The sequence below is a fragment of the Nesoenas mayeri genome, assembly GCF_963082525.1.
Source record: "Nesoenas mayeri genome assembly, chromosome: 8".
Classification (NCBI taxonomy): Eukaryota; Metazoa; Chordata; class Aves; order Columbiformes; family Columbidae; genus Nesoenas; species Nesoenas mayeri.
This window is the reverse complement of record NC_137554.1, coordinates 19,433,097-19,458,267: the sequence shown is the minus strand read 5'-3', so window position 1 is coordinate 19,458,267 and position 25,171 is coordinate 19,433,097. Positions and strand designations below refer to the sequence as shown.

Sequence of the window (25,171 nt, the reverse complement as noted above, 5' to 3'; positions counted from 1 at the left end):
AATAAAATAAGAGATGTTTAGTCTGACAGGAAGAGTGTGATAGGATACAGAGAGCTGTGAAGTTAAACTTCAGTTTATGAAATGGAATAGTTGCATGTTAATTTGTTTAAAATGTTCTTATCTTGGATTTCTGACTATAAAACTCTTTTACAGCTTTTATGTACAGGGATTTTACTGGACATTATTATTTTTTTATCATCATAAATATCTTTGTCAGATTCATAGCGTTGGAAGTTTTCCAAGTGTAATAGTTTTAATTATGTTTTTCTCTGGTGAGCCATGATTTAAATTCCAGCTTTTCCTGCAGTTTGGCTTGGCTGTGGTTATGTGTACATGGCTGTGAGATGCAGTCACAACTGTGTTTGGTCCTGTGCCACCCAGGGGTGTCAGTGATGGGAGGGGATGTTATTTCAGCTGGTGTTCCACTTCCAGCTGAAGTACATACGCTGATATCAGCTCTTGACCTCTACGTGTATGTCCTTCCTTTCCCAAGGCTGCCTCATGTCTTTTTGAGCACTCTCTGGCCTGCAGAGTGTTGCAAAAGTGTGCAAAGATGTGGCTGAGGGTAAGCAACGCCTGCCCCAAACTTTCCAGGGCACTACGGTCTACCTCTGAGGATGCAGTCATGTGCCTCTTGCGACTGTGAGGATGGTGGTTGTGACAATTGGGTAGTTTTTCATCGTTGTGAGCATAATATAATCCTCTTCTTGTCTGTGAAGCCCATTTACCTTAATTCTATGTTGCAGTGTCAACAGTTCTGATGTTTTACCTTGAGTCTGAAAAAATCTGTGTTGCACTTCAGAGTCATTAAATTAACTTTCTCATCAAATTGTTACCATATAGAGATCAATGAACTTTGAAGCAAAGCAGTCTAATCCTTTAGCTTCTTGTGTGTCTTCATATACTGCTTTATATATGGAATTTAATCTTGCTGCTTTTGTGATTAGCAGAGATTAAAAGTTCTAGTTGGAACTCGGGTCATTGGTACAATTCTGGCAGTCCTGGAGTGATCATTGAAATTGTGATGAGTGAAGATGACACCTTTAAATGCTAGTAGATCGATTTCCTGACTGTGACAGCAAATAAATAATGCAGCTGTCTGCCAGATGGACATGCAGAGAAGTTCATAAAACTTTGTTGTGAATAGCTAATAATTTTATTTCAGAATTTTGTGAAAAGTATTTATTTGGTTTAAGGAACTAAGGTCCTTGGTAGCAAGTAAACAGGAGCAAGCAAATGGTCTGACCTTGCATAAAAAATGTATGGGCAGTTCCATGCCCATAAAAATTTAGGGGAGGTTTAGCTCTCTGAACAGCAGGGATTGAGTGGGATGGTATGGGCATAGCATGGATCTGCTCTCTGGACTGTTCATGTGTTGGGGAAAGAAGCCAATGTATAGTGTGTGTATTGCTTCCTTCAGTCAGATGGGACTCCATAATTTGTTATTGGGACATTTAAAGGGGAAATTATCAAGTTGTAAGATAAGTTGATTTTTCGACCCTAAATCTTGTGGCACTTTCCATTTAAAACATCTGTCCCAGATGGCTCTTACAGATGGGTGACACAACAGGTTTATTCTCTGTGAGTAATAGCCCAAGGTTTGAATTAATGCAAAACACTAGAGAGCTCGTGTTATTTTCAGACCAAGTACACTCATTGGGAGCATTTGGAACTGATAGGCTTTGAATTTTAAAAACGTTAAACATGCATTTACTAGTTACCTAGCATGAAATTTGAGTCTTTAGTTTGTATCGTGTGCATGCACATGTGGGCTTATGCACTTCTTGCATAAAGTCCTGATTTGCTGAAGTATTTTACCTGCACAGGCATGTTAAATGGTAAGATTGACCCGTATATCCAGTGCACAAAGATCACATGAGAGTTTTTGGTCTGTTTTGGTCCATACCACCTCCTGGAACATACGTGGAGGCAGAGCAGCAAAACCAAAGTCTGTTATCTAACATGTTACTCATCTAGTTACTGAATAATTGCCATGGTATTGCATTATCTCCAGAAATGGATCTGAAGTTGCTGACCATCTTGGATGAAAATGAAATAACTATGGCAGGATAATTCCAGCTGCTGTGTGCTGGGCTATATTTGGTGTCCTTGTGCTGGCTGTTTGGGACTTCATATACCGCTCTGGGTGGTGACAGACACTGCAGGCAGGCGCTAAATGAAAATAAACAGTTAAAACTCTACTTCTATGCTTGACACTGTGTCACCTTACTGATTTGATGCAGACCTGTGTCAGTATGTAGTATTTCCGTAATCAACCCTGTTATGGTCTTGTATGGCAGGGTGAAGGGTATGTAGCCTATTTGAATTTCAAAGAGTCTGCTAGGGGACCATCTGATATTTTATGATGCCCTTCCATCTGTTCTACAAGAAGCAGTTGAACCAGCACATTCCTCAGAGTGTAGGTACCAATGGAAAACGAAATCACATTCCTGCTATAGTCCATGATGCTGCTGTGGAGAAGATTAATTCAGGAAGCAAAGACTTGTACTGCATGCAAATTCCACAAAAAAAAGTTTGTTCTTTTCTGAAAAAATAACCTTGAGCTTCAAGGGCAAGCTGCCTTCATCGGTATAAATTGTTGTAGATTCATTATTTTCTGTGATGCTCTGGCAAATAATTCTGTTTGATCTGGCCCTCAGCTTTTTTTATGCTCATTGCTTCATTCCCTTGGTAAAAGCCATGGTACCGTCATTTCTATCTTGGAACAGGATCATTATTTCATGTGGTAACTACCATTCTGATTAAGGACTGCTTTGCCTATTTGTCATCATGATTCAGTTTATTTAAAGGAAAAAATGCTTCACATTTCTCAAGAGGACCCTGCATGAAAGCCAATACAATATAAAGTTAAAGACTAATTGCATCGGGGCTTGTGAGTATTGTGAAAACGTGGGATTTTTTGTTTTGGTGGTGCTTTTTGGTTTTCCTGTGCATGTTTTCTCTGAAATCCCTCCTTGGCCAGCCTTGACTCCACAGAACTCTTCATGGAGATTAACTTTACTAGGCGTTACACCAGGTTTGTGTGAGCTTATTGTAGGAAGCTTGTAGTGTGGACCAGTTTTCCAGGTGGGGAGGGACTGTGTTGCTGTCAGTGAGATTGGAAAGGTGGAGATCAATCTTCCCCAAAGGAATATGAAGGTCTGTCACACAGATCTTGGAGCAATAGGACAGAAGAGACAGTCCAAGCTCCAAAGGATCTAAACTCAATGAGATTTTAGACTTACTCTACATAGTGCCAGAGTAAACTTAGGTTTGAATCAGTAGTGACTCCTGATGGTTTTCTAAATGTAGTTACAGGGCTTCAGGTGACCAGAATCTTTCGATTCTGGCATTGTTGAATTTTCAGAACAACAAGTAAGCTGATAGATTCTGTGGCAAGAACAATTGTTTTATTTTCCCTTTACAGAACTTCTGTAAAGGTACAGGTTTTTCTAACTCAATGCATCAAAAATTTTACCTGTTCTGAAGCAAGCTTGTATTTCATTGATGATTGCTGCTAAGTGCATCTTAAGAAAGTTTTTTAATGATGATGTCAGAAGTTCTAGAATTGCTGACCTTTAATAAATTTCAGAGTTTGCCAATGAATTAATTGTATGTTATACTCATGGACACACATGTTTTGAAAAGGTCAATTATGACAAGTTTTTTGAATTTGCATAATTATGCTCGCAACAACACTTTGAATAAAAATACCAAATGCTTTGCCCTTTTAAAGTATTCAGATTTTTCTCTCTTCCTGTCTTTAACATGCTTTTACTGAACCATTCCAAGGTTGAAGAGCACAGGGAATGGAGCTGCAGGCCGGGAGCAGAGCAGAGGGGCAGAATGGACAGCGAGGAGCCTCTGTGCTCTGGCTCTTCAGTGAAGTCAGGAGCTGGAGCTTTATCCTGGAGAGCTGCAATGCTCCTCCGCCTTTGCGTTCTTAAGTCCCCTGCGGCAAATTACTTAAACTAGACTTTCCATGCTGGGCTGCTGATGAGTTCTGCATCCAATTTGATGCTCAGGATTCTGATCTGTGGAACTGCTGAGTGTTCCTGGCTGCTACTGCACTTGGCGGGACGTTTGCTTGGAGCCCCTCAAGGGTTTCAGCGGTGCAGGCAGCATCATCTGGGAATGTCAGACGTAACCCCGATGGTGCAGCAGGTCCTCGCAGCATGCTGCTCTGCTGAAGGGTTAGCCTGGGTCCCAGAGCTGCTAGAATGGTGTGTGTTAATGCAGCCTGCATCACCTACCTGGTTTCTTCCACTGGAGCTGACCTAAAGCATCTCTACAAGTTGTTGAGTTGTGCTGAGTAGATAGATCCATGAAGTAATTTTAAAATCCTCTGAAAATCGCATCTCAGAAGTCTCAGTTAAGGCATCAAAAATGAAAAATGGAAGTGTTTTACTTTCATCTCTTTGCTTTCATTTCCCATTTGTAAAATGACAATAATACTATCATCTCATCTCACATGGGTTATTAGGAAAGATAACTTGTTTATGTGGAAGATAAAAATTCTGTCTTCGGAATGGGATTTGAATGACGTATGGCAAATAAGTCCATGGCTTCCCTCTGAAGAACAGGCAGAATAATATCCAATTTAAAAATAAAAGGAATAGCTTGTGGAGTGAGCATCAGCCATTCTGGGCCCTTGGTGAGACAGATTATGAAGAGAAATATTTTTTGTCACGTAATTCTAGACCTTATGCACATGGGATGGTCAAATCTGGTGCTGTTTAGGCAGCTCGAATTCTGGCCCTTTAAAACTTGGAATGCTTCAGTTTCCAACCTTAGTAGTTATCTTGCTGGATTGTGCACTAAAAGTGTAAAACGTACTTACTGCCATGTGCTCTGAACAACACTGCCAGTCAAAGCCAGTGCTTTTTTTCCCCTGCTAAATTACTTAATGTTTCGTGTTTTTGTTTCAGCCACAGTTACTTTAGACATTTTACATGCATGGTAGTCAGATTGGTGAGAACTAACATGGGAGCTGACATATTAATATTGCAAAGGAGAACAGATCTGATAACATACTGAATTATATATGGACCTCCAGCACCTAAATGCAGGAGGCCTGGAGGCTCACGCAAGAAAGCTCGAGGGAGCTGAATGATCCAGAGCACTTGATTTTTTTTTGATGGTGGTTGTTCAAATAAGAAAGAGTGGAAGCTGTACAGATGGATTTGGTCTGAAGGTCACCTGTGGGCTCAAAGGAAATGCAGCCTCTGTGCTGTACAGATGCGTGATGAGCAAGGTCAGGAGCTCAGCAGCGCCTGCTCTGAGCTGAGTTTGGGACCCTGGCTGAGAGCCCTGCCCTAGACCGCACCTTTCCTCTGATATATGTAAGCTGAACGATGGAGCAAGAGCTGGCGTTAAACCGTCATGGGTTTTGTTAGTTGAAAGCTTTATTTTTTTCTCTCTAGGTATCTCTAGTTTGGTGTTTTGGTGGTTTAGTGTCAGGAGTAGAGTGTGTTCTGTGGGGCCGTGCACCGTGAAATCTGCTACCCTGGGATGGCCAGAGTTTGAGCCTGCAGGGAGGATGAGCTGTACGAGGAAAGCCGCATTTTCCTTGTGCGTGAGGGTGTTCGCACAATACATTAAAGCATTTTGGTCCTTTTAGTAGGACTGCCTAGATCACCTTTAAAATCCTGAATACTTATTGTTGTTTTTCGGGGAGAAGGCTCAGTTGGTTTGAAGCTGGGTACATTGAAGGTTACTGAAATTTGAAAAAGCTCTTGTATTTTGTTTCCTCTGTCTGTGTACATGGGAACCCCTCCTTAAAATTACTGCAGCAGCAGTGAATACTCTCTTACAAATGGGGTGATTTGGTTGTTGTTATGTGTTCTGTGTAGAGTAGGAGAGTTGCTACTGTGAAAACAATTTAAAAATGAAATCAAAAAACCTCGCAGTGGTTCAGATATCTTTTTTCCTTCTCATGTTTCATCGCAAGGAAAGAATAAGCACTAAGAAAGCAAAGGAACTGTCAGCGACAGCATGTGCTGCCCACCCTGTGCTGCGTGGCAGAAACAAAGAATTTTATTTCTGCCTCTTTTTAATGATTCACTCTACAGAAGGAGGGGGTGGCTGGCATGTCATTTTCCTTCCAAAATGCTGTAAGCAATTGGTTTTCAGTTCATTTGCTGACATTTATCACATAAAACATGGTTTACTCTAGTAGTTATTAAAACCTGTTGACAACAGTGGGTCAGGTACTCATTTGCAAAAATGAGACAGAGCAGCTGCAACCCTTGCTAGCCGTGTAAAATCAGAAAGAGTTAGAGGCCAAATTACTTCAAAGCTGCTTTTAGACAGTGTCTACTTGTAGTTGGGTTCCTGATCCTTCTTAAGAAAGTGAAAGGCTCTGGTCAGCTGGGCATGGTAGAGGCAAGAGCAATCAATTTGTGCAAGATAATGTACATTGATATTTCTAAGGCAGATTCAAGTTAATTTTAGAAGGGATGACTCTGGAAAAAAATGTTAAATATAAACAACTTGCCTCTGGATACTTTGTATGGTCTCCTGTTGTGGCAGACAGCAGACCAGTTACCTTGGGTGAGGAATTCCTCTCCTGACTTCCCTGGTTGTCCCTGTTGTGCTGCTTCTGGAGGTTTTACCCCGCTCCAGAAGCAGTGGGGCTTGATTCCAGATCCTGTCTGGAAGATGGATTATCCAGAGCCAGGAAGCAGCTGGAGGTCAGGGTGGAAATTTGGGATTGGTGACAGGAGAAGGGATCAATGGGTGCACATGGGAGAGTTAATTTAGGGAGGTTGGAGAGGCTAGAAATGTATGGAGTGACTGTTCCTCATGCTGTAGGAAGAAAGAAAGAAGCCTCTGCAAGAGCTAACCTGCTTTAAATCTCAAAGAATGAATATGATCAAAACAATCTTCTCTTGTTTCTCCTTCCCTGCAACTGTTTGCGGTATCAGATGGTTTTCTGCTCATCTGCTGCCTGCTGTTGCCAGCTGATTCGGTTCTGTCTGCTCTGGGACAGGCACTTTCCACCCCACAGCCCCCTCAGATCCTGCTGGTAGTTCCCATTCAAAGCAGTGTGGAATATCCCTTCCCAGAAGGAGACAGGGACAAGGACTTAAACAGCTTTGAGAAAGGCAGAGGGACAGAGCATGTGCCGGTGCTTGTGTATCACTCAAGGAAAATCCCTACATCCTTGTAGCTCAGTTGGTTAGAGATAGGGTGGGAGAGTGATAATGTGAGTGGAAAATGGTTTGGAACACTGAGCTCAAGTTGGTGTCTGATTGTTAGTGGCATCCCTCTGGGCTCAGCTTTTTGGCCAGTACTGTTTAATGTCTTATCCCTGGCGTGAATGCTGGGATGGAGCACAGCACCAGCCAGCGTGTGGGCAGTACCAACCTGGGCATCGCAGCGAAGTCACTGGAGGGCAGTGCTGCCATGCAGGGGGACCGAGCCAGGCTGGAGAAATGAGTTGAAAGGAGCCTCTGGAAGCTCAGTGAGAGATGGTGCAAAGACTTGTGTCTGGGATGGAGTAACCCCTTGCAATGGAACAGGCTGGGAGCTGACTGCTTAATAAGCAGCTTTGCAAAAAAACCCCACAAACCAAACCCAGTGCCTGGGGGTCTAGGTGGAGCCAGCCGTGCGCCCAGGCAGCAAAGCTGACTGCATCCTGGGCTGTGTTAGCAGGAACGCAGCTGGCGGAGCGAAGGGGGATCCTGTCCTTCTGCCCCATGCTTGCGAGGCTGAGTGGTAGGTGTCTGGTTTGGGGTCCCCAGCACAAGGACAGTGGCACACAGGAGCAAGTCCAGTAAGTCCACTGAGGTGGCTGGGGCTAGAATGTGGGCCAGGCTCTTAGAGGTACACTGGGACAACAGATGCGAGATGGAGCATGAGAAATTCTAGCCAGATATAAGGGGAAAAAATTGCCATGAGGGTGGTCAGACTCTGGAACCAGATCCTGGAGGAGTGATATCTCAAGTTGTTGATGTTCAGGACTTGCTGGACAGAGCCCTGAGCACCTTACTTTCAGCAGGAGATTGGACTAGAGACCTCCAGAGGCCCCTTCCCACTTACGTGGTTCTGCTGGGTGGCTCATGGTGTTGGCATGAGACCAGCTTCTTCAGCTGACAAGCACTAGCTCGTCGTGAATCATTTAGTTGTTGAACCCTGTACTGTACCCGATTTCGCTTTACCAGTGCCCCTTCTTGGGAAGGATGCTTTATTTTTTTATTACTCCAGACAGTTTTAGTGCTAAAATATTTCTTTAGATATTTTTTAAGCAAGGTGGCCTCTGGCTGCAATTAGTGTCCCATTGGAAGAACTGGCAGCATTATATAGCAACACTAAAGCAAATCATTCTACCTCATGGCATTATTACCTTGATCTGAAAATTTCCCCAGGCTGCAATTTGTCACTAATATTGCTTTCAGCTAAACTTATCCATACAAAAAAAAAGGAGTTAATAGAGCTGCAGTTCTGGAGTTGCCATCACCATTTTTTGGGGATGAGTTATTACTTAGTACATTTTATTGACCAAGCACGTGGAGTTCTTGGTCCTTGAAAAACGATGCAGTGGTTCATCACAGACTCCATAAATTGTTGGACTGTGTAGCGGCAATATCTTCATCTCCCACAGCACAAGCAAGGAAGGTATCTCTGAAACACAGTAGATAGGTACTGCACTGAAGTAGGAACTGCGCTATATGGCTTGACTGATTCGAACACTTAGTTGTGATTGCCAGTGACAGAAAAACTGCTAGGATGATACTGAGTTTCACTGCTGCTTTTGCTTGTTTTATGCCGCGCTTAACATAATTTGAATGCTATGACAGCGACAGTGACATACTATAATATAATTCCACCTGAGATGATGCAGCTGGAATTAATAAGTTGGAGAGAGAAAGCTGAGGTGCTTTGTCATCAGTTGGCACTGGATCATTTTTTTTAGTGGAAGTGCTGTAACAAACCCAGTGATGGGATCAGTCGGCCCCAGCTCGGGTGGTGCTTTGGGCTGGTGCAGAGAGGCCAGGCAGGCTCTGTCTCTTGCTGCAGAAAACTTTGTACCACCGTCATATCTGGTGTCTGTAAGCTGAATGATGACATTTTCATTTATCAGCTGGCTCAGCTGAGGCTGATATGCAGCGCCATGTGTGGTGCGAGATGTGTCTTGTCTCCACATCAAAATACTCTGGTCATGCTGCCTCTTCACCTTCAGAGTGAGAGTTGTTACTTGCTGCTGTTCTTTGGTGATGGAGTCTGAAAGGGTCTCACTGGTCCAGCCTAGCAGATCTTAATTGGCATGTTGGGCCCTGAAGGAACAAATTGTATCTCACGAAACAATCTGAAGGTGTGGAGCTTTAAAACTCATAACCTGTCTTTGGAATCGTGCCTTGAAGCTAACAGTAGCCACTTGAGAGTGCACAGCATCTTTGCTTGTGGAGTCATTACTGTTGTTTTCATCCAAAAGAGAAACCAGTTATCAGCTTCTAACAGAAAAGGGGCTTCAGGCTCATGCCAAAATCTGACTGTTGATGAAGGCTGATCCTGAAGTGCCCCAGACCTGTGATGTTCTTGTGATCCCTCACTGGGACCTCTTTAGTCCCGCATTTACTGCTGCATCAAAAAGACACTTAAGCCATCCAGAAAGTCAAGCAAAACAGGATCACTGCATTCTCCAGCCTCATGCTAGTTAAGGAAACAAACTCCGATTAAATTCATATGTTGTAATGGCTTTGGTCACAACTGAACTGTTTCTGGAAAGCTGAACTGAAATCTGCTTTTAAAGGGGAGAATGCAGCTCAGATTGGGAGGAGACTGGTAAAGGTTTTTTTTTTTAATAGCCTTGTAAAATTAAACTCTGTGCGCAATTGGCCCATAATGTTAACTCAGCTCCACTGGCAGGTATTTTTGTTTTGTTTTTTTTTTTTAATAGTGAAGGAAATAGATGTATAAAATCAGCTGTTACTCATGCTTTGCAAGTGGTCTCAGATTTGTGGTTGTTTTTAAATATGTTTGTCACTTAATTTAAAGGAGTGTGTTAAGAGACTAGCAGGGGAAATTAATTCATGTAAGGGAGACTGTAGCAGCCTTTAAATTAGTAGTTTCTCTAGTCAATAATGTGTATTTTTAAATGTGTGAAAATACCTGTGTGCAGTGATAGGCTATGATGGCTTGTCAAAGAAGAGCTAGGCTGGGAGAAACTGTATTCATATCAAGTTGGCACGCTTTGACTAATCTACATATTGAATAACTTCTTAAATTCATTGTTTAACGTTAACATCTGTGATAATTCTGTGTGCTGCTGGATCTCCAATGGTGGAAGCTGTTCTTTGTGTTTCTTTTTATGTCTTTAGGTGAGAGCTAGATTTTGGTTAACACTTAACATTTTTTGTAGTGCTTAGAGGCTGTGTTTCTGTTGTGGTGGATGCTGTACAAGCCAGCCTTAGTAATGGTGAACATCTGATGGTGCCCTGCAGGTGCAGGTGAAGCTCCGCAGCTCTGTCCCTGACGAGCTGTCCCTTGAAGCAGAACTGGATGTCACTGCTCATCCAGCCTGGTCCTTGCAGCCCGGTAGGTGAAGCAGGTGACAGGGAGGTGTCAGGCACCTGTGGGATGGTCTGCACAAGAAACGTGGTGAACTTGAACCTCCCAGCCTCTCTTCTCGCACAGAGCAGGTGGGGAGGGAATAGGAGGCGTGGGAGCCTTTTGTGGCCTCTGGGGCTGGCAGCCCATGGTGTGCTCGGCTAAGAAGAGATGAACCTGTACAGAAAAGCCCCCACAGGAGGGCAAGACATCGCTTGTGCACAGCTGTGCTACATAGCCCTGTATTTTGAAGAGAAAATATTAAAGCTCAAAGGAAGGAAAAAAGCCAACCTCTTGACTTCGTAGGTGTTTGCGATACAGGCTGGTTTTTATTTTTAAAAAAAAAAAAAAGCATTTCTTTGGCTTTGTACAAGGATACTGTTTTTGTCTGTTCACTGCCAAATGCAGGATAAGGATGTCAGGGAAGGACACAGTAGGTGGATATAATAAGCTGGTGGCAAGAATGGATGTGATAATTAAAGAGGGAGGGTAAAGCCTAAAGAGTTAGTTCCCCTGCTGAAGTTAGCACTCATCACACACACACAGACACAAAGGAAATGCTCCTTCTATGACTAACACTTTTTCATGGTGTAGTAACGTCCAGTGTGGAAATACAGAAACCAGGATGTTGGAACTGTTCAGAAGTGTGGCATCAGGTCTGAATTCAGATGAGTTTAAAAAGCAAATTAGAAATTGCTTGTTCCTGTTGATTTATATATGCATTTTCGTAGTCTGCTGAAAATATACAAAAATAAGTGAGTATGTAGGGAGTAAGAAAAAAACCTGACTATGGATAGTGCTTTGTTCTGTGTACAGAAACAGTCTGAATAAAACAGATGAATAATGGTCTTTTTTTGATATCAGCTACATGGGGGTTGTGGTTGGCAGTACAGTATGAACAGCTGTCAGGCAGTACTGTGTACAATTTAGTGCTTTCCTTTGAAATCATTTGGATGAGATTTCTCTAAAGTAAACTGTGATTTTTTTGGTACCTGCTAGATGTGCTTTAACTGAGCATATATTCAGGTGAAGGTACTTAGTGCTGCCTGAAAATTTGGCTCTTGAGGTGTGTCAAGTTAGGCACCTTAAATTAGTGGTGCCATTGGGCAGGAAAATGTACCTTTTCTATTCTCATTCATCTTCATCTTGGCTCTTCAAGTATAAAATTTGCACTTCAGTCTTCTTTTTCCTGTTTTAATATGTGCCATTTCCACAGAGAAGAATGCCAAGTGGTCCATTCATTGACCTGTTCCTCTGCAAGTGAATGTCATCGCTATTACATCCCAGTTCATTGCTCATCAATGGGAAAGCCGTAGTACAATTTTTATGTGCCAAATGCCTCATTTTGCTTGCTTTAAATTCCATTTTCTTTCAGTTTCATTTTAAACAGCTGTTTTCTAAATCCCTCCACAAATAGCAATTATGTTTTATAATGATGATCTTTGTCACTTAAGTTTTTAACTAGTGGTTTGATTCCCTGCTCTCAGCAATGTGAAACTGAGACAGCTCAACTGAAGTTCCAGTTGCAGTGGTATAAAACTGGTGTTGGCGAGTGGAAAAATCATATTTCTTGTTCTAAGTGTAGGAGTTAATGCATATTTCCAGGCATCTGGAGTTGCAGTTGTCCACCCAAAGCTTCTCCACCCTGTGACAGTCGAGCTGTGGTGTTTCTACTGCTCTCTCGCAACCCTCAGCGGTATTTCACAGACAGAGAAGGGTTTGAGTAGATCTTTATTTGCCTTGTGGCTCTGTTGGTTTTTGCTCTTCAGCTGCTTGTACTTCACACTACTCCAGCATGACTGTCTAGTTTTCAGGCCTATTTATTTTTGCTTTAGCCTTCAAGGGGTATATGGGAATGGCTTAAACCAGCTTTGCTTCTGAAGGAATCACAGTGTGGAACTGAATCTTGGAGCACTGAGTGTGTCCACCTACAGTGTTGATTTTTTTGTTTCAGCCTGAGATGTTTATGAAATTAAGATTTTCTCTGTGGCCAGTTTGTTTTTGTGAAGGAATCTCAAAACTTAGCCCCGCTAAAGTGCAATCTGGGCAGTATGTGCCATTTTAAACCATATTTCATCCACCTAACGGCCTGCCTGCTGAGAGGCTCTCCTTTGTCTAGGTTTGCTTGGGTTTTTTTGCTAAGAGAGTTTTGTATTGGTAGCAGAGCTGGAGCTGTATTGTCATTTGTTTATTTTGGCTGATGCTTGTTTAGGTCTGTAAAGGTTTAATCCTAGTTATGGTTTACTGCTGGTAATGTAAATTGTGTATCTTTTTCATAAGTGTTTACCCCTTTCTTTGCATTTTTTGGAAGGAGCTTCTCCACTTAACCTTTTCTCCTGCAGTTGTTAGATATTCAGAAGACCAAAATTCAAGTTGAATAAAGCCATTTCCTATTAAACAGATAAAAGTACTAAATAGTTTCTTGATACTTTCTCCATATAAGCTTTCATGCTAAGCCAACCCTGTCTCGAGCCTTGAGTCGTACTTCAGAGATGTTGGTGCTTGAAGTGAGGTTTGTAGCGATCTGGAGCCCAGTGCATTTTTCTGTCTACAGCCATACGTGAATAGGTGATAAATCAGTAGCATTTTGACTCTGAGCCAAGAAACATAATTTATTGCTGAAAGACTGAGGTTTTTTTGGTCTGTCTAACAATAGGATTATTTTCCGAATATTTAGATAGACCAATTTTTGATGAAAAATACTTGTGCCAGTGATATGGTAGTTAAATTATGATCTGTAGGCATCAGAGATTAAATACTTGTTGCAGGGAGCCCTCTGGAACTGAGCCTATGAAAAGGGTGCATTATGCTGCAAATTATTAAATATTGATTTCTGTAAGTCTACAGGCATCAATGATTTTAGCAATATGCTGGTAAATAACATGAAAAAGATTAATATCTCAACAGAAAAGGTAATTGCAAATATGTCTAAATAATGATTTTGGTGCAAGTTAGATTTGTGGATACCAGAGAAGACTCGACTTTGGCCTCTTGTTGTGTATCCAAAACCACCTAGAAGATGCGGTCACTTAGGACTTCTGTAGCTGATGTTCCTGAAGTTTCCTGAGGTCTGTGAGCTGTGCTGGATGCTGGATGCTTGGCTTCGGAGATCACAGCCACACATCAGAGGGCACGAGGCTTGTTCTTTACGGGATTTGCATTCTTGTGCATCGTTCCGAGATTTCCTGGCAGCCTGCTCCAAGGCAGCTCTGTTAAGCACAGTTTAGCATCTATAGCAAAGCTGTTGCTTGCGAGTCGTTTGTAAAGAAACCATCACTGGTGCAATGGTTTAGAGAAGCTGTTATTGCAAAGTGTTTGCTCTCAGCATTCATTATGGAATTACTTCTCCACAGAGATTAGCAATTTGAATTTGTCATTACTTTTTCTCTCAGTGTAAGTATTTTAGAGCAATAACTTCCTCCAGAAGAATGAAAGAAATGGATTTCATAGTCTTAATTTTGTGTCGAGGCAAAACCAGTTGTCATACATTATCCCTAAGCATCCCTTACATGTCCATGTGAGGCACATTTTGTACTTGCTGCTTTGCTTTGTTCATGGGACAAGATTAATGCTATTCTGCAGATACTAGTCTTAAAATTTCATTAGGAGGCATGACAACATCTGGGTCCCTGGATCAGTGAAAATGAGCGGGCAGCTTTAGTTGTAGCTTGTGAATTTGTCTTACATTTTGAGAGGTTTATGTAGCAGCAGAAGTGGAGCTGCTCATCACATGTAAAAACATCTCTTTGTTGGTGGTACTAAATGAAAAAGTAGTGTATTTGGGGAGAATGCAGAGGTACAATTTGGGGTTTGGTTTCCTCAATTGCAAATAGAGCTGAAGTAGCAGCTGTGGTGTGACTGCAGTGAGTGACCTAAGAAAAAATATGCTGTTGACCTCAAAGTCACAGAATGTGTTGTTAGTTAAATCAGAGAATCACAGAATAGTTTAGGTTGGAAAGGACCATCAAAGGTTATCTGTTCCAACCCCCTGCCATGAGGAGGGACATCTTCACCCAGCTCAGGTTGCTCAGAGCCCCGTCCAGCCTGGCCTGGGATGTCTCCAGGGATGGGACATCCACCACCTCTCTCGGAAGCTGGAGTAAAGGATGAGGTTGGGTGAAAGAAGCTGACTGGTGTAGATAGCTGTTCATTTGCCAAGTGCAGGTATGTCTGAAAGCCTGTCAGCCCTGGGTCATGTAGATACTGTCCTTGTCACCAAATTCATGGCATGCAGACATAAAATCTGTTGTCCTCATCCCTGCCTTGAACATTTATTTGTTTTTATGGTTTTTGCTAAGGTATCTCAAGGATATTTGTAGTACATTAGTTTTTATTGTGTTCTGCTTTATTCTCTGTGCTGCAATACCATCAGAGTCTTGCAAGGCCCATACAAAGCATGGCAGAGGATATGGCCATCCGGGAGCAAACAGCACCAGCACTCCCCCAGGGCAGAAACTGTAATGTTGGGTATCACAGGCTGCTCAATGCTGGCACGGTACGTTCCAGCCAGGCTGAAAACTGTCCTCCTAGGATGAGCGGTGTCGTCATCCCATTACTGACTTATGGCTGAAATGATCGTGCGTGCGGTTGCTGGCCTGATATTTCCAAGGGTGATAATACCTTAGTGAAAGGTGAGGATGCCCTAAGTAGTCAAATCAGATGAATGCTTTCAAATGAGCTGTTCAAGTTTTGCATCACTAATGGAGCAGTTTTAAAAAAAAAAAAAAAAGGCAACACAAAAAACCCCAAATCCAAGGCTTGAGCTTAAGAGACTGCTCAGAAAGTTTTGATGTTAAGGTCGGTTAACTCCAATAGATCATTTACAGGTTTGGTGATATTTCAGAACCATTTCCTTTCAGTTGTGGTGTGAAATTAAGTGACATGTGGCTTTTTTTGACATTCTGGAGCTTTTCTAGTTTTGACTGTGTTTTTACTAGGATTCTTTTTGAAGGCCTAAAATGAAAAGCTCCACATTCCAACCTTCAGCCCTCTTTAGCTGTCACAAAGCATATTCATACTGCAATCACATGCAGCTCATGACCACATTATAAAGCTACTTTAAAATACAGTAACTTAGCTCTGGCCTGAATATTTAATCAACTTTTTGCCTGGGCTTTGTTGTCAGCCTCCAATCCCATAATGTAGCCCATTTGTGCTGTAGATATACCTATAAAAAAAGGAGAAAAGAATAAAGGAGACAAACTCATTCTTCCACCTTCCATATGCTGGCTGAGCTTGGAACTAGCGGAGTCATTGAGCATAATGCCAAGTGTCAGTTGTGCGAATAAATGTGTAATAATTGTATTTTGGATCCGGCAGTGGTTTAGAGCAACCTGCTTATAATTTCCAGCAGTTACTCTCGCAAAATGCCTTCCTTTCTTTGATTTCTTTATCTTCAAATTCTATCTGTAGAATAAAATTGCAAAGTCAACTCATGCTTTGCAGTTACTTAAATTATATGTTATGTAGTAAGTAACTAAATCAAATAAAGCTAGCAGAAGATGGTTGTCTGTATTGGGTGGGTTTAACTGGTACTGATCTGGTCCTTATCCTTCTCCTCGAGACCATATACTGCTTCTGTGTCATCTTAAAAGGTTGCCTTTGGTGTCAGATTTGTGTTAAAATCGTTAATTTCAAATATATGGCCAGTACTGAAATGGTTAAAGCTGGTAAGCCCTGATTTATACCTAATTTGTTAATCTATAATTCTTTCCAAGAACTTTTGTTTTACCGTCTCTCCATATATGTGTGTGCACAAATGTGTGTTACATATATATTTATGAAAAATTTATAATTCATATAGATAGAACATAACCTCTCTCCTTCAAGTGTGCTCAGGTAAAGGGAGGATTCCTCATGCAGCAGATCAGACCATTTATAAAATACGTAACATTTTTGAAGGGATTTCTTCCATGCTATTTCAGAGAATCAGAGATCATCTCAGTGTGAGTGATCTGAATAAGGAATGAAAGCTTTGGAGGGAGGAAGCAGAGAGGAATAGAGATACTGGAGTTCTGAGCTTTTTCCAGGTGTGGGAGCAGCATGGGAAGGAGATGCATTGGATTAGTGGAGGTACCTGTATATCACAGTTGGGGTCATTGCTATTGAATATGAGGAAACCCAGTCAAAGATAGCCCTGTAAGTTTTAGCTAAGAGAATACTGTACATGGCTTGGAGGAGAAGGTGTTTAGACCTTACAGCCTTGATAAATGTGAGTGGGTGGATAGATTAAAAAAACCCAAACCAAAACAACAACTCTTAGAGAAACATGGCTTATTTTGGTGGTCAAGAAGCGTAGCAGATTTGAAGATGGTCATGCATCTAGGCCTTAATATATCAGGATAGTTGGTCTTTGATCCCTCAAAACATAATGGAAACTCACATTTATTTATGTAAAAGCTGGGAATATTTGTACATTTGGGATGAGGAATAAATCACATCATGTTTCTGCAGCTGATTTTACAGTTTTCTCAGCGCTGTCCCATGTACCACCACCACTCTCTTTGTAATTGAGAACAAACACACATCTCATTTAGTGCACAAGTGACCAATGTTACCTGATTTTCTTTTGTCTCCTTCATTCTAGCTGTTACAGCTTCTGGAGTCTGAGACCATGCAACTAGAAGCCTTTCTGGAGTGGAAGCAACGGGAACCAGTTTATTGGCAGTGGATGGTAACAAATCAAGCTAATTTCAAAGTGTGCAGTATTCTTGACTCTAACAAATAGCTGACCACTTCCAAAGGTCCCTTCCCACAGAAATAAATGCTGCAAACCAACTGTTCAACAGCACTTGAGAAGAAGTGAAAACGCCTTTGGTAAAATAAGGGCTGTTTCCTTAGTTCTCCTTCATCCCTCTGTTTTCTTGAGTAAGACTGGCCTAGCTAAGCTGAGGAATTGCAGGGCAGAGTGGCAGAATTTCATACAGTTAACACAAATTAAAATGTCTGATCTTAACTTCTTTAATGTTTTTTAAGCATAGCAATCATACATTTTGTTAAAATTAAATGGTTCTTCAGAAGAGGGCCTCTAAGCTTTATTACAGACTTGAGAACAACTACACTTGCAAGGAGCCAATATTGAAAACAACTTCATTTTTCTCAGCCAAATAATATGTTGAAACTGCCGATTTCCCCTTGAACTGTGTTGAATGATCATGAGAAAATCAATAAGCCTTTCTCTATGCATCTTACGACTTCTCAAGTGAGCATAAATGGTGCCATCCATCTCACTTCTCTCTACAACTTTTGCCCACTCACAGTTGCTGAAAATAATTCTTTAGAGCACCACATCAGCTGTATGAGCTTACAAAATTTTGAGAATCGGTGAGCTGACTGTTAATTGCCCATATACCTTGTTCTACACTAAAAGCAAGGCACAGGAGTGTAGAATTACCTCACCTGTCTTGAAGAGTACTTCCAATGCAGAGCCATTCCCATTGCCATTACTATATAATGCGGTTTGCTTTGCATGCCTACCTTCTGGTTATTTGAAAAATATCAACACTAGCAAAAGTCTGGCTTCAAACAGGTAAAATACACTGAAATGCTGTAATGCTTCCAGTTACATCCACCCAGACATATGTCTCTGACATGTTCAACAATGTGGGGAACATTGTGAGTGTTTGTGTGTGTGTTTCCTGAAGTTCTAAATAAATACTTGCAAAAAACCCTGACCAGCACATCTTTTAAAATTGTTCAACAGGCTGGATGTCAATTTTACCTTTTTCTTTTGTTTTGCTATTGATGGTGGTTGTTCCTAGATCTGTAGGATGTATGGGAATGAGATATGTTCGGGGGATACAGAAGTTTTCTCTTTCCACTTAACCTGTGTTTTGTATTGATCTGATGGACGGGGTGATTCTTGCATAGCTACTGCCAGGTCTTCATGACAGACCATGGCAAAACTACAGCATCTGGAGTGACTGCAGACGTGTTACTTTAAAATTCTGTCATTTAGTGAATTTCAAGCAAAACACCCAAACCAAAGAACCCAAACCAAAACAGTCAAAACCCCCAAACTGAAACAAACAAAAACCGAAACAAAAACAAAAGCCCAAACCAGAAGTGCAAACCAAAGCAAACAAAACCCAAAACAAATAAACCCCCAAACCAAAACAAACAGAAACCTAAATCCAAAAATCAAAAAAACCCAAGTCAAACCAAAAACCCCCCAGAAATAAGCAAACAAAAAACCCTGCCAAAACAAACCCAAACCAGCTTTGTCTCATTTCCATGCACTTAGTTAGGCTGTTGGTGCCCAGAGGATGTCTGAGGTGTCATGAGCTGGCCCTTTGGTCAGCATGAGCTGCTGGTCCCAGCGCTGCTTTGTCGCAGTGAGCAATGCTGATGCTTGATGGGAAAGGAGGTTTTGTAGGGTGCTTGTGCCATTCTTAGCTATCTTACAAAGTTTTTTTCTTGTATGAGCCTAAAAACCTCTTGATGTGAATTAAGGCAGAGTTTTAACCTGCCTGCAGAGAAGGCAGGGGGAGAGAATATTCTCATCCTCTTTATAGCAATGTTTCATACAAGCAAAGGCTGCCAGCATGTCACTGCATTCCCAGTCTCTGTTTCTAGGCTAAACAAAATTGGTTCTCTTAATGTCTCCTTGTAGGCCATTCTTTCAAACTTCTAATGGTTGTTGCTGCTCTCATATGGGATTTTCCTTCTTATTTGTCTTTGTTTAACTTCAGGTGCCTCACCCATATATCAGTGTTACACTATCACAGAGACTTGCGTTTGTACTTTCTGAAATGGTAGTTGACTTTAATAGTATGACATTGGTGACTTCTGGTTTTCTGACATCTCTTCCTGCAGTGTTGCTGCTGCGCCAGCAATTATGCATTTGGTTTTTCCTTGCCTGTGTGTAGGCTGTGCTGTTCAACTGCTGTCACTTCTCCGATTTCTAAAGATAATTTTAAATGCAAGTTATGTCCTTATGAGAGATTATGACCTTGCCTGTAATTAATCCTATTATTAACTATTGTCTTCTTGATAACAATATGGCAATAAATACTTAATGCTCTGAGTGAGGAGGCTTAGGTCCATTAGTTATGCTCTGCTGCCTTGGCTTGAAAACTTGTGTGTTTTTACACAATCTATGCACCCCAGTGCATAGGTACATGCATTTCAAGGGTTCTGAAATTGTTTGGTATTTTTTTGAGCATTTCAAATAATGGTTACTATCTCAGAAGGCAGTTGCAGATTTAGTTGTAAAACCAGCGAGGTGATTGCGGTCAAGCAGAGCTGACAGAGCCTCTGACCAGTCTGGAGCAGGGATCTCTTGGGGTTCCTGGGAGTTTTACCTGGGCACAAGTGGTCCCTTGGGTGTTACAACTTACTGTGCCATGCAGCGGATGGGGCTCTCCTGAACCATGTAAGCATCCTGGTCATCACTTGGTTACAAAAAGCTATAGAAGTGCATCCAGCCTCAGAGTTTGAGGGGAAGTGGTATATCTAGAGCTTCTGCAGTACTGGTGATCGCTGTCCCATGAGTGTTACTTTATGCTTTAGAGCAGCTGAGAGTAGTTCACAGTATATAATGCTTTCTAAAATAAGTTGGGTTAGCAATGTAAGTTTTCTGTTAACCTAGGAATATGTTATTGTGAACTGAGGAGGTTATCTCTTAAAATAACTCTGAAATTGTGGAGCAACTGTGTACTGAGGTGGCAGCAGTGAATTCCTAGTTACAAACTACCAGTTAGATGTGTGTGTGTAAAACCACTTAGGTACTGCTGAAAAGTAATTTTTATTGTTTTCCTTTAGGAAACTGTGTTAGATAATATGGCTGAAGAGGGAAATCCATGCGAGTCCCAGGATGCTCATGTGGGGAGAAGTGGGCTGCCAGAGGTGACCTCATGCTGCCCCTGGGCTGACAGTCTGACTGAACACATTGGCAGGATATCCAGAGATCTCATGACTCTCCGTGACCAACTGCAGAAGCTTGTGATGCACCGAAAGGCTGCGTGGTGTGAGAAGGTAAGGCTTTGAGTGGCATTCTTGATCATTAGCGACTTTTAAGATCCTATGTTTTTAGCTGTCTTGCTACCTTCTATCCTAGGGCGGCTTCCCCGTTGCTGCTCTGTGTCACCCTTGCTGCAATCTTGATGTCAGATCTACAGTTACTTGTCTGTTTATGCCCACAGCATGCCAGGTGCTCTTTCAAACACAAAGAAGGCATCTGTCCCAGAGAGGCAGCATGCTGAAACAAAATAACCGTTGTTTTGGAAGGGAAGGCATCAAAGGATAGGAGTTGCAGAGGACAGAAGAGAAGAGGAGAAAATCATGGCAGCCCCTGGAGGGGACAGAGGCAGCAGGTTGAAAGCATCAGTAATGGTTTGTTCTGGTTTTAGTAAGAAAAATAAAGATAGGTATTTGCAGGGAAAGGAGGATGGGAGAGACTAGAGCTTGTCATCTTTCACTGAGTTAGTAGTCTTTGAAATGTCTGATGGGAGAAGGAATATGGAAGGTTTGAAATCTGTGAAGTGAGATAAGGGACTAAGCACAAGACTGGGTGGAAGAACAGACTGGCTGTGGGAGGCTGGGTGCGGAGAAAAGCAGGTGGAATGAAGGGAAACGTACATGGTATTCCTGACATAAGGATGGGGAGACACTAGGAAGCACCCAGAGGAGGTGGTGGGACCTAAATAAAAGAGCTGTTAATGTAGGTGTAGAAGGTGAATCTGAATATTAACATGCTGGCATAAGGAGAAGATACGATGAGGATGCAGGTGTAAAAACTAGTAATTTTGTTCAGGCATCAAGAGGAAAGAAGGATACAGAGAATCTGTGGAACCTGTGGATAGAAAAAACGTGAAAGAAATAGTTGGGGCAGATAGAGCAGTAACAAAAATGCTATGTCACTATTTTGTGTCTGTTAATACAGGAGAAGGGTTTTTCTGCCTTTTTTGTTATTTTTTTTTGCTAGAAGTGTTGGTAGACAGGATTATAGATCAGCTGACAAAATGAAAAGTGTCAGGTTGTCGGATCAAGAGGTATTTGCCCAAGAGTTCAAAAGGGTCTGGCATGGAAAAAGTCTGTGGAGGGCTAATCACTCTCTGCTACTATAAGGATAAGGAACTAATTAGGATCGGTTGGATAGGGACAAGCACCAGGAGCTGCTGCTTCCCACAGAGAGCAGAACTTCTTCCCACAGGGCATTGTGGATATAAGCAGTGTATATGGATTCAAAATCTGTTGGACACATTCTTGGAAGATGTAATCCATCAAAGACTATCAAATATACAGACATGAATTACACACTTAGGAAGTTGCAGGAGTACAAATCATTGCAGGCTGGAGGAATATTCTGAGGAAGTGTCTCCATGTATTTGTCTTTTTCTTATAGCCTTCTCTAGGCACTTGCTGTCGATCACTGCCAGTGATGGGTACTGGACTAGGCAGGTCTGTACTGTCATCAGATTTCATTGCTTTTATGGCAAAACGGACATGACTCTTGCAGAACAACTCTGACCTTGAATTCTAAAAATAAAATTTCCAATGCATGCTTTCCAAAGCAAGATATGCTTTGATTCATCTATAACAATATATATGCTCTATAAATATTATATAATAATCACACTGAATTTTTTTATGCTTGAATTTGGAAATGAAGTCCACAAAGACTGAATGATGAGTTCTTCATTGTACTTTGAAATAGATGCACTAATTGGATTTGAATGATGGCCGGTCAAGTTCCAATGTTTCTGTGGTACGGTGAATGCTGTATGAGTTTATGACTGTGGGTAACAAACAGAGTGCATCTTAAGAGTGTTGTTAAAAGGATGGTTTATCGCAAGTGCCTCCTCTTCTACATGCCCTGGAACAGAATTGTTTTGTAATGCTACGCAACAGCATTTTTTTGAATGCTGGGGGTCAGGGGACTCTCCATCAATCCTCTTTATATCAACCCTTCCTTTGTTCTCTGCTTATGTGATGCTTTCTGCCTGTAGCCTGTCTCTCTCCCCCACCACCGGGCTGCTTGCTGAATTCAGACTCCGCTATCAGTTGCTTGGTTCTGCCCCCTTCAGTTTTTTCCCTGGAGAAATAAGCTTATCAAATCTTCCCTTCTATGTTGTTTTTTTAGTCTAACAAAGAAGAAGATATAGTGGTAGCTAAAGTGGTCATTATCTCTAACTTTGTATCTTGCAATACTGAGACATCTGGAAATTATCTTGGCTCTCACAAGCGTGCCCAGCTGAGGGACAGTACGGTTTATCGTAGCTCTTGTGCCCTCTACCTTGTACTTCATGAAAAACATGGTAATCCACACAGTAATTATGTCTGTTGTTAGCAGTAGGCCTGATGTCTGTGCCAGGCAACTGAGCAGAAACTGTTCTGAGGAACAGAATCGAGGGCACATGGTTAAACATGATACACTGGGAAGAGACAGCTGAGATTTCACAGAGAGGAATCGTGAATGTAAAATCTATGGGAGCTCTTTGAAGGGGACCAGCGAGCATGTGGGCAGGAGAGGTTGGATTGGCGTCTCTTAATTGCATTTAGAAGTGGCATTTGATACAGTCCCTGGGAAGATTCTCAGCACAAGTAACCTGCCCACCTGGCTGCCTTTCCCTGTTGAGCGCACAGCGGAGCAGGACATGGAGTGGAGGCGACTGGGATGAGTTTGCAGAGGAGATCACCCACGGAGCCGCGGGGCCCGTGCTGCTCCGCCAGCGTGGACCGCTCTGGGAAGGGACGGGGATAGCCCAGGTCAAGCTGAGGCAACATCACGGGAAGTGGTAAAACGTCAGCTAAAACTGGATGGAGATAGATCTAACAAAATGCATCTGAAGGGGAGGATCATAATTTTATGTGTGTTTTTTCCATCACGTGAATGAGCTCTTAGCGTTATAACAATAGTTCTGTGTCAGTGGTCAAAAATAGCAAACTGAGTCTTCAGAATTGTTAGGAAAGCAGAAGAAAGCAAAAGTTAAAATATTCCTAGAATGCTGTGTGCAGTTCTGGTCTCACTCCTAATTAAAAAAAAAAAGTTGATTGAGCTGGAAAGCATAGGGAGGAGAAGCAATGATGACTTAAGTTGTGAAAATGTTTCACTGCAAGGGAAATTTGCCTAGGTTAGGGCTCCTTGCACTAACTAGGAGCGGGGAGAATGAAGATGGGCACTGGAGGAGGAGGAAACATTTTTTTACTGTTCTTCTGATGCTCCTTCATTCTCACAGTGGGTAAACCTAGAGGGAATTACTGGACAAATTAATGAAGGAAAAAAATTGTGAAGCAAGAAATACAAAAAATATGCTCTGGTCAGGAAAGTCCTTCAGCTGCAAACTGCTGGAGTTTAGGAACTTGTATCTATTTGCTGTTGACAACTATTGGAAACAGTGCTGGGTTAGACGGAGCTTTGATATAAGGTACAGTTGCTCTTTCTTTACATCCAGTTTTAAGCATCACATTTCAGGAGGGAAACTGGGGAGAGCCAGAAGAGGAAAAGTAAAATCATCCTAAGTTTGGAATGCAAGGTCTTTATGTTAAAAACGGGAAGATTAAGGTGGGGTACGTGAGTCTTTGAACATGAAGAAGTTTTCTGTGGAGGAAAGATTTTTATTTTTTTCCCTGTGTATGCAGTGAATGGGACAAGAATGGGTGTAAGTCATTAACACAGAGTTTCTAATTAGATACCAAGGAAAAAAAAATTCCTAATGCCCAGGGCAGAGAAACAGTGGAGCAGGTTTCCTGGTGAGCTGTGAAGTGTCTCCATCCTTGGACCCTGCACAAGCCAGGTAACACCAATACCAGCCAGAGATGGCTGCAGAGGAGCTGGACCTGCTCTAAGTTTGTGGATTGGGATTGAAAACCTGTTTAAGTCTGTTTCACTTATATGTGAAAATCTGTGATTGATTATTTATCTAAAATGATGTTAAGGTATTTCTGGTGTGCTAAAGTCATTGCATGTCATGATGTCTGGTTTGTGCCACTAAACACAACGGCTTATTATTCAGGATGTGATCTCAGTTGTTGCTGTTGCAAGTTTGATCATTTGTGCACTGTGATCCTGGTAGTTAAAATTTATCAATCTTAAATCTTTCAAAATTAAATCACTTATTTTCCTTCTTTTCTTTTGTTTGTTTCTGCCTGCCCCCAGCTTTTTCTTTGGTTATGTGCTTGGAATGACCCTGAAACCATTTTCCCTTTCAGGGACATTCACTAAAAGGCATCTGAATGTCGCTATGGGATTTGGGTGATTTGTGAAACCCTGATTAATATGACATTTTAACTGATATCCATCTCTAGGCAGCACCGCATTCAGTATCTTGGAGGAGAAGATGCATATGGCAGAGGTGTGACCTGAATACAGGGCTTTCTTACTGTTAGCTTTGTTCTTTTCCATGCAGTGCTGGGCAAATAATAGTCACTTTTGGTGACATTTTGAGGATTTGTAAATGATGAAAAAGTTGACTGAAATGGTTAAGCTTTAAAAATGTTTCTCCTCTTGGAAATAGACTTAACTGTAAAACATGAAAACTGCTAATTCCAGAAGAGAACTTGGTTGTTTGCTTGCTTTTTCATTTCTGAATATTTCATGTTATCTACTCCTCTGTTTGCGGGGGGATTTTATTTCAGCCTGTTTTAAACATTTGGCTGGAATGCAGAGCATTTTGACTCC

At 41.8% G+C, this 25,171-nt stretch overlaps 1 protein-coding gene across 1 annotated transcript in view; it reads left to right on the top strand.

The window, feature by feature from the left end:
- TEDC1 (tubulin epsilon and delta complex 1) overlaps window positions 1–25,171 on the top strand; it is a gene marked incomplete at its 3' end in the record, with an annotated part of 66,861 nt that overhangs the window by 27,479 nt on the left and 14,211 nt on the right. Inside the window, exons 6-7 of the mRNA XM_080348790.1 lie at window positions 17,138–17,224; window positions 20,314–20,526. Of these exons, the coding sequence (XP_080204916.1) occupies window positions 17,138–17,224; window positions 20,314–20,526 (300 nt within the window). The remainder of the gene's footprint in view (window positions 1–17,137; window positions 17,225–20,313; window positions 20,527–25,171) is intronic.